The sequence below is a fragment of the Microtus ochrogaster genome, unplaced genomic scaffold, assembly GCF_000317375.1.
Source record: "Microtus ochrogaster isolate Prairie Vole_2 unplaced genomic scaffold, MicOch1.0 UNK178, whole genome shotgun sequence".
In the NCBI taxonomy this organism is placed as follows: domain Eukaryota; kingdom Metazoa; phylum Chordata; class Mammalia; order Rodentia; family Cricetidae; genus Microtus; species Microtus ochrogaster.
In genome coordinates, this window is record NW_004949276.1 from 84,557 (window position 1) to 94,856 (window position 10,300).

Genomic DNA, 10,300 nt, shown 5'->3' on the forward strand with positions numbered 1-10,300 from the left:
TAGAGGTTGGGATCACTGGGTACACTTCCATAGGTCACGTGTGATTTGGTGCCCTCTTCTGGCCTGCAGGCATACATGCACTGCATACATAATAAGTAAAAAGAATAAAATTACCAGATTTTTTCCACTGGTGCTTCCAACCTCGGGAAGGTCAGCTATATCCAGTTACAGCCCTCAGTGACAGAACACTAAGAAGGTAGCTTTCTTGTTAGTGGTCTTTAAGGAAAACCAAACCAAACCAAGCCCAGAACTCTACTGAGTGGACTGTTTGGAAGCTCTGCTAATAGCCAGGGCCAGTAGGGTCCTGTTGTCACCACTGCCTTGTCACTACCTCTTAAAACTTGTTTCTTTTTCTGTAGCTCTAAAAGCAACTTCAATGGCTTATGGTTTTCAAATTTTAAATTACCTTCTCAGGTTTTCCTCTGTGAGTACTGTTTAGCTTCCAGTGTTTCTGGTTGAGCAGGTGTGAGCATGGGAAATGAGGGTAACCCATAATTTTTTTATAGTGGTTAATGGCACTGTGTAATTTTGCTTAGTGATTGCCACCCTCTCTTGTTGGCTCATTCATTACTCAGTAGTGACTGGGGACAGGAAAGAAGGATGTGGGCTGTAGAGGGATGGTCTGCAGGACACAGCTCCACAGGAAGCACCCCACCGCACTACCTAAGGCTCAACACCATGCCCAGTGCTTCCTGAATCCTGCCGGCATGGAGGTCAGACCTTTTTCTTTACGTCTCACCCCCAAATTGTTTCCAGTTAGAACATACTCGAGTCCTAGGATGGTGTCATCCTTTACCATGCTCCAGGCCTACCCAACCCACCTCAGGGTTACAAGCATCCCTCCCAGGCTTGGGGGCCAGGCTGTAGATGGACTGGCCTTTAGGACACTGTGGGGACAATGATGAGGAGAGATTCTTGAGTGTTTTTAAGCCAAGGATTTGAAGAACTGCCCAGCCTGTGAAGTTAGGTGCCTCTGAAGAGGGAACAGCTCTTGTCAGTAATAAAGATGGACAGTTTGCTGTTCCTGCTGTCCTTCCCTCCCAGACATGCTCGCACTTTCTGGAAAAGTGTCAGAACTGCATTCACTGAAGGCTGGTGAAGCCTTCTTAGCCAAGAGCAACATAGCTGAGTCAGGTCCAAACTTACCCCAGGCTTTTCTAGACCTGAACTCAGAGAGCAGGAACGGTCTCATAAACAACAGTTGGTCTATACAGGCAATCAAATCTGTACCTTGTCACACGGTTCTTCCCAGTTCCTCTATGAACCAAGCACTCCACTTCTGAGCAGCCTGCCCTTTCAAAGTGCCTGTAGGCATTAGAAGTCCTGAAGTTGGCAGGCTGCAGCAGAGCCTTTCCTCAGCAGCTAAAACCTCTGGATGTCTCTTCTGCTCCGTGCTGACCCTTGCTGGAGGTGGTCTCCATGTGGCAGTGACCAGAAAGATCAATGCCCTCATCACCCTTGTGACCGTGGCTCGCGGACTGGCATCTGCTTGTTCAACTCCTGTTCTCCTTACTCAACTACCTCAGTCTCACAGTTCAGCTCAGGCACAGCACCTGCTTCCTAACCCTCCACCGCCCTCATCTTTGAAACAAAGCAAACTCTTCAGTTCAAGAGCCGAAACTGCCTTCTGGATTGTCTTCCCTTTCCTAGTGTGAGCGTGAGTGTTCCAGATCGGTCCCTGTATGACGAGCCAGTCATACAGCTGTGCAGTGACCACCTTGGGCAAATTACTAGTTACCCAGGAACACCAGCTTTGGAGCAAACTTAAGACCTTGGAGAATAAGAGAATAGACTGGAGGCTTCCACAGAGCTGAGAGGGCCAGAATGGACGTCTCTGCTCCTGCCCCTCTCTGGGGCAGGTGACAACTCTACTGGGTGCACTTATCGCCCTGGAGAGGAAGTTTAATTTGTACTTAAAACACATTTTGTACATTTCCCCTTTACCCAGAGACCTGTAGTTCACACCCTCCCTTCTGCAGTGCTACCTCTTGCCCGCTCTCCTCGGCTCACTTCTGACATCCCTGCCCTGTAATTTGGAAGAGCTTTACTTTTGCTAACTTCAATCTTTTTTCTTTCTTTCTTTTTTAAAATAAAACACAAAAGTCGGTCATAAAAAAAAAAAAGAAATCAATCAGTGAATCCTTCACTTAAATAGATGTAGAATCCGATCATTTTGCAGCTCTTTGATGACAAACAGCTGGATAGTGTTGTGGAAAGCACCCAGGTATTAACAAAGGGCAGCTGAAAACAAGTCTCAGTCTGTTTCACACTGCATTTTAATTTTGCAAAAAGGGAAATCCACATTTTTTAATCAACATAGAAACTATAGATGAAGATAAAAAGAAACTTTACCGTGTATTCCTTATCCAGTTTATCCCATATGAAAAAAATCTTAATTCCTGCAGAGAACCTTCATGAATGTAAAACCAAAGAAACATTTCAGTGCATCTAAGTTCTGTGACTGGTGCATTGGGATTCCAGGAAGTGGATGTAGTTCATACCATTTTTCACAATTCTGTAAAATATTTTCTACAGATGGAAGTATTCAGACACTTTGAAGAATCTCAAAACTGCATCATAGCTGAACTAACATTCAGCAAGTGTAGCATCAAGTACAAGATAATGGATTTCTTTGGATAACATGATTAAATCACTATAAAATTGATAAAATAAATCCAATTTGATGTGTTATTTCCCTCTGTATGCAGTGAATATGTTTCTTAACAGCGGTTAATAACAATATGTTTTGTCCTATGGCAGAGCACACTAGAGCTAGGTGTGAAAACTATACTTAACGAAGGGAAAAAGAAGGCAGAGTCAGGCCATTGCCATGTAGCTGCTGAGGAGAAAGACACCAGAACTGTACTAGAAGTCCATACCTTCGTGGTGATTAATAGAAATTAGTTAATTTAAGATGTAAGAGCTAGCTAGAAATCCATCTGAACCATCAGGGAAAAAGTGTTGCAATTAATATAGTTTCTCAGTGATTATCTAGTCAGGGCAGCCAGGAAAACAATGTTTAGTCCCCTTTTACATAAATTCATCTGTGTGCTCCCCATCATGGAGATAGTAAAATTTGTTTTACAGAATATAATTAAGACCATTTTCTCTATGGTGGAGACATGACTCACTAGCTTGTCTTCCAGAGGACCCAGGATCAATTCCTAGCAACCACACTTTAGTTCAGAGCAACCTCTCTAACTCCTGTCAGTCATGGGCTTTTGATTATCTCTTCTAATCTTTACAGGCACCAAGAATGTATATGATACAAGGACATAATGCAGGTAAATTATTCATATACAGTACAAATATAAGAATTTTTTTTAAAAAATCCCTTCTAAAGAGAGGAAAAGTGGGGATTAAGGATTCACATATGACTGCAATTTACAGAGATCTCTCTCTCAGCTCAAGGCTGTGAGTTACTTGGAAGATTGTGTAAGAAAAAAACACGCTTAAAATCCTTTGTGAGATTTTTGTCTTACATAAAGTATTATAAAACTAGGATATTATAAAATTCATTGAACAAATAAAGGAGAAAGACATTTTCTCAATTTCTCCCACTGAGCAGGCCACCACTCAGGGAGAAGTCTATCCCTGTGAATCAACACAAAGGGGCTAAAAGTTGCATAACCAAGGGTTAAAAATTCTCGAATATTTCCCATCAAGGATTTGTCCACTAAAGAAAGACTTAAAAGTAGAGAAAAAGCACAGTCAGCCCAATAGAAGAAAACAAAACAGAGCATCAGAAGGAGCACACTCTGAGCAGCTCTCAGCTCAGGGGGAGTTCTGTAGAGAAGCTTGGAATTCTGGAGGTGGAGGACATGCTGGTGGTGCTTGTGGAGAAGAATTACCATGTAGCCACTGGCTCCTCCCATGGCTCCCTGAAACACAGCATCTCTCAGGACCATGAGAGGGAGAACAATCCATTTTGTTTTCTGACTTTCTTGCATAAAAGAACAATAGTTGTCTTCTCTCTTAAACTGTGATATATTCAGGCTTACACTTGTGATGGAATGGATTAGGTTCATACCTATTAAAGCATTGAGTATCCAAAAGAATGAAAAGAATGGAAGGATGTGCCATGCAGACTGTGGTCTGAGCCTTCTCCATCCAGATGCTCTGGGACTGATGATGATGGCCTGGACCACAGTGAGGAGACCGCTGGTGCAGATGGAGACCCCACGGGCCACCCTCTCCAAGTAAGCAATGATCTTACATCCAATGTCATCTAGGAAGCTTCTCAAACCAAAAGCTGCTATTGTCTTTGGCAATCCTTTTGCAAGAAGGATTATGATGTTTGTAAAAGCCAAGTGGATGAGAATAAGGTGTATAGGGTTCTTCTCAGGCCCTCCACAACAACTGAAAATATAATTCACACAAACAGAAATGTTTCCCAGAGTTCCAAACATAGTCACGAAGAGGATAACTATTTGCTTAATAAATTTTAAAAGCATTTCTTCCTTTCTGGGTAGAAAATCTTGTATTCAGGATACAAAGAGTTTTCCAGGAAGGCATCAATAATGCTAGACATTTATCTGAAAAACATTTTTGCATAATAGCATTTTGTGGCATATGAGTCAGTGATGGACACATGTGCTGCTGTAGACTGGGTCCCCGAACTCCTCCTCTTCCCTGTGGACACTGAGCTATGTGTGTGCTCTGACAGGTGAGCTTGGTAACTGGAATGAAACCCTAAAGTTTTAAAAGAGTTATGTTTGAGTTCTATACTAGCAAAATTGACTTGTTAAAATGTGTATTCGTGTGTGTACCTGTCTGTCTGTCTATGTACATACATGTTTTAACAAGTTAACTTTCAACACAACTGAATTGTACTGCAAATTTCCCCAACCAAACTCTTTCATTTTCTTTCTCTATTTCATCATTTCCCCCACTGAATTTCCAAACACACAGGATCCTTTCTTTTTTTTTTTTTTGATTTTTGAGACAGGGTTTCTCTGTGGTTTTGGAGCCTGTCCTGGAACTAGCTCTTGTAGAATAGGCTGGTCTTGAACTCACAGAGATCCACCTGCCTCTGCCTGCCAAGTGCTAGGATTAAAGGCATGTGCCACCACCGCCCGGCCACAGGTTCCTTTCTTATTTGTATCTTAATTACTGTAACAATGCCTAGATTTGCATTTGTCTTCAAAGATTTATAACTTCAATTTCTACATCCTAATATTTTTAAAGTTTGTATGTTCACCATTCTATGATTTCACTCAATAGAAATATTTACTGGTCTTTTTAAAATACATTTCTCAATGTCAAGTTCAATCGCACAACTTCTTTAGATAGAGCGCTACAGTTAAAACTGAATTATTAAAATATAACCTGAAAATTTTCATGTAACTGCCAGGCTGCAGATTGGGGTGATGTCTAGAGGAACCTTGTGTTGCTTCCTAGAACAGAGGGTAGCAGAGAACTGTAATCCTAGCAGATGACTCAGGGCATCTGTACTCCACTGAGTTACCTCAGGACATCTAATGGAATATGGAACAGCTCTGAACTGGGGGATCCTGATAATTAATGGGATTAATGAGGGAGTATATACTGCCATGAGATGAATGCATTTTGAGTCAAGAGTCCTCAATGGCAACTGGTGTGAGCAGAGGTTCCACTATCTAATTGTTCATGGTGCCATTTGCTTCTGTGGGGCCTTTGAACAAAAATTATGTCAGTTGGTATTGCAGCCTGCTTTTCCTGCATCCTGTTTGTCAGACAGGCCACTTTTTTATACACCAGTCTAAGCTGATTACAGAACTTGAATCTGGGTAGGACGTTATTCCTCAAGTCCTGGAGATGCATTTTCATTTCTCAGCGATTTATGGTTAGCTTTGTGCATATTTCTAGGATAAGAGGAATCTGAATATTACAGTGGCTGCATGGTTTTTGTGTTCAGAGTACCTGCAATGCCTCTGTTCACTGCCCTCATTCCTGTTAAACTCACAAGATTGTTTTAAATATCTATGTCCCCATGAATGACCTCATGGCTTGAAATGACAGTTATTGCTGTCAATTGTTCCTATAGAAAAGAGTTAATTATTGCCTGTAAGCAAGTCCTAGAAACTCTGATACCATCCAAATAGCTCTACAAATGAAACATGACTCTGATTTTAATAGGAAGCACATTGTTTTGTCCCAAAAATGTGGACCCCTTTTTACCTTGTCTGATGGGCAGAGAGTTAGAGGTTGTAGAAATGGTGGACAAATGTTTCTTTGCATCTGTACTTAGGATGTGATTGGTTGGTTTGTTTTTGATATTAAATTAGTTTATTTAAGTAGGTCTGTGCCATCCTGACAGGTGGTCAGGATATGCAGATGTACAGAGCATGTCAGCCCTAATGACATCACAGCTACCAATGCCTCCGTAAAGAAAAGCAAAAAGAGGTTCCTGAGACCATAATCCTGCCCTCTTCACACCACCATAATGTAGGCCCAGAAAAGGGTACCTAAACCAATAACCACTTACTGCAGTCTAACAAGAAATAAAAAGATCATAGTGATAACTTGTGATTTCTAGCCTCCTGATGGACTTGCTGCACAGATTTTCAGACCTAATGAGTCCTGTTTACCTTGGATTCATACCAAAAAATACAGATTGAACATTTGACTGTTTTGCTCTTTGTGACACAGAACTCATTTTGACAGTATGGTATTCAATCTACTGTTAAAATATTAGACCTAAAATCTGAGACCTCAATTTTCCCCTCAGGGAAAAAAACTCATTCCTAGGAATGACCAATACCCCCATTCAAACATGAGGACGGTGGCCTAAGGGTTTGCTGCTGATCAGAGACTGAGACAATTACATAAAGAGCAATGCTGTTGGACTTAACACATAAAAAAAAACCTTTTTTATCTTTTAATTAAAATGGTTTATAAAAAATTGTAATGTGACAAATTATGTGTTTATCATTAATTTCCACTGTAAAATTATAGTATTGATGTGGTAATATTTGTAACTGCTTTAGTTAACCAAAAAAATGTTTTTAGAAAGTTTGATGTTTCCTATGAGGGCTTAAATCTGACATATTTAATAAAAAATTTAGATTTTCATATGGCAAAAAATTGTTTAAAAACACTCTAGACCAATTTAAAAAGACATTCCCAACCCTGGTGATCCTCCTCTCATTTACTTAAAAGACTGTAGGAGCATGTTTATTCACAACACATTATCTAATAGCACATAAACTTTCTTAACAAAAATTTCCCTCAGAGACGGAGACCCTGAGGAACTTTTCCCCTAACCTATGTTTACAGAGGTCAGCAATCAGTGATGGGTTTGACCCTTTTTCCTCCCAGGCCGCTAAAACATAGACATGTGTAATTAAAATACATGTGCCAAAGACAGCTAAGTCTGGGATATAGGATTGTGTTCAGCGAAGGCAGATATCATCATCTATCCTGCTGCAAAATTACAGGCTTTATTAAAATTAATAGAAAAGGAAGAAACTGTGGAGGCCCAAAATGTGGGCCCATTTCCACTTTGTCTTGCAGTCAGAGAGTTGGAGGATGCTCAAATGATCAACAAGCTTAGCTACACATCTCAACTCAGGATCTGATTACTTGGTTGCTTTAACATTGAAAGAGCTCATTCAAGTAGGTCCATGTCACCTTGACAGGTGTTCAAGAAATGCAAACGGACTTCTGCTCCTTCCTTTGTAACTACGAGGTCACCTGAGGAGTGGTTGCCTTTAGCATCCATGGTTTAGAACAGCTTACTGCTTAAACAACAAAATTCTATGTTTTGATATCTCAGATTAAATCAATCGACTTTTCGAGTTGTCCTACATATCATGTTAATAAAATCTTTTGTTGAATTCTCTCTCTCCACCCTCCATCCACACCCCTGTTTACTTGGGCATAAAAGCTGGGGAAAAATAAATGTGGGCAATTTTCAGTACTCACAGGAATGCACTCCCAATACTTTCTTTGATTTTTGTTCTGTTATTTTCATGAGTTTCTGTATTATTTAGTTATATTTCTAAATTCTCAAGTTCCCACATTGGCAAGAGGCATTTTTGTCGAGGCTGGTCCTTGGCAGCACATCAGCATTCACTGACAGATTTAGATTTTTAAAAATTAAGTGTTTTTTCAATGATTGGAATCAGTCAAAAATCCCTATTGTCAGTTTGCTCAAGTACTGATGGAAGATATAAACACTTTTCTTGTTGGTTTAATCCTTGCTTTTGGGGAGATTACTACTTTTCTAGTCCTCTCTTTCCTTTTCTAAACTTTAAGTCATATTTGAGACAAGTCTCTGATCTTCTAATAATTGATTCCTTCCTACTGAAGTCACTGTCAGTGGAGGAAGAGGTGTCTCATCTTCCAGATTATTTGGGAAATACTAAAGCAAATGAATTTGAAAGACAGGATTGACTTGTGTTTAAATGGATGGGTGATGCCAGGATGAGTCTAACTCCTAGAGCCCAAAGTAAGTTACATCCATCCATCCTTGTATTCTCTAAAAGAAACAAGCAAGCAGGCAAACAAACCAAACTAAAATGATCACTGTTCTTTGCTGCTTAGCAGGGATAAACATAAGATGAGCTGTTTCAGGATGTACCCATTCACAGCCTGGATCCTAAAAAGCAGAGTTCTCAAGATGGTAATGATACTGTTACACTGAGTGTTATAATCTTCACCCAGCAAGGATTACAATGACTAAATTTAAGACAAGTATTGTAATAGTATGAGATAAAATTGAGAGCCTTTAAGGATAGATACAGGAAGCAAAATATCAACTGGAAGTTAGAAGATCATTGTAAAACTATGCCAAAATTAGAAACATGAAAATGCATCAAAAGAGAAAAGTGTAAGTGTTACACACACTAGTGACACTGTTGACGGCACAGCGATGGCAAAATGACACCTGAAAGAGAGATGTTTTTGTCCTTCATCTATCTAGTTATTTTAGAAAGAGAATCATCCTCTGTAAAGCAGACTAGCACTAAACACTTCCCTTGCCTCAGTCTTTCTAATGCTGACATTACAGGAATGAATCATGATATTCTTCAGGGTTTACAGATATCTGAAAATCTTATCTATCTTATTGATCCATTTAGAAAGGTAACTTAGGCAAAGACCCAGCCAGAGCTCTGTCATGATCCTCCAGCCTGAGGATGGAGAGCAAGGTCTCAGCATTTCTGTTCCATCTCTGTATCTACAGGAACTAGTCTCCTTTGGTCTTTCTGGTGCCAGGGAGAGAAGGAAAGTGGAGGTCCTGAGGTTTCCTGCTGCCTGGGTTCGTCAGAGAGAGTCTTCTGCTTTAATGAAACTCTCCATGGCACAGCAGAGGGGTTTGAAGCACTTTCCTCCATGTACTCACCTGGACCTCTGTGATGTAGACAGGATCTGGAGCAGCTCTGGGAAGGTGACACTTGCCTGGTCATTTGTACTGTCATGATTTGTGGGGCTCTTGGCTGCCATCAGGTATTGCAGACTTAATGTTTCATGTTGTCAGTATCTGGGGAAGGAAGGCCTCTGCAGAGCCCCAGTCCCTGAAGTATAGCTTCCCTCTCTCCATGATTACTACATCTGTTTTGTTCAGCAGTATTTTCAAGATTAATTATGATTTAATTATTTTTGACAAGGAAAACAAGAGGTGAGAAAATGAACAACTAACTTAAGTTTCTGTGTACAGAGTGCCCTGAATCTTCTGACCGGTTTTCATCATTTCAAAGTGCCAAACTGGGAACTGAGCAGGACCTATTTCTGACCCATAGACTGTGTAAATGATTCTTTCATTCCTACCAATTAAGTACTTTAAATTCCATATGAGACTTGAAATATAAATGCCTCCCCAATACTAACTTTATTCTAAAAGTAATCTTTACTTACAAAATTTTAAGGGTGTTGAAATAAGAGCAGCGGAGCTGCTTCCCCAGCACCCGGCCGCCCGCACGGTTAGCTTTATACCAGAAATAATTACACGGAAAGTGTATTTTTTTAAACACTGCCTGGCCCCATTAGTTCCAGCCTCTTATTGGCTAGCTCTTACATATTAATCTAACCCATTTCTCTTAATCTTTGTAGCCCACGAGCTGGTTACCAGGAAAGATCTTAACCTGCGTCTCTCTGGAGTGGGAGAACCATGGCGACTCACTGATTCAGCTTCTTTCTCCCAGCATCCTGTTCTGTTTTCTCTGCCTACCTAAGGGTTGACCTATAAAATGGGCCTAGGCAGTTTCTTTATTAATAAGAAATCACTCCCACATCATTTCCCCTTTTTCTGTTTAAACAAAAAAGGAAGGCTTTAACTTTAACATAGTAAAATTACATATAACAAAAGAGTTATCAAGCA

The 10,300-nt window shown here is 40.3% G+C and overlaps 1 protein-coding gene across 1 annotated transcript; it reads right to left on the bottom strand.

The window, feature by feature from the left end:
* Window positions 1-3,515: 3,515 nt before the first annotated feature.
* Window positions 3,516-4,560, bottom strand: LOC101998131 (vomeronasal type-1 receptor 4-like). Its single transcript, XM_013355563.2, is given in 2 exon segments — window positions 3,516-4,469; window positions 4,472-4,560. Coding segments are annotated over 2 exon segments (1,014 nt in total). The 5' UTR covers window positions 4,532-4,560.
* Window positions 4,561-10,300: the final 5,740 nt, after the last annotated feature.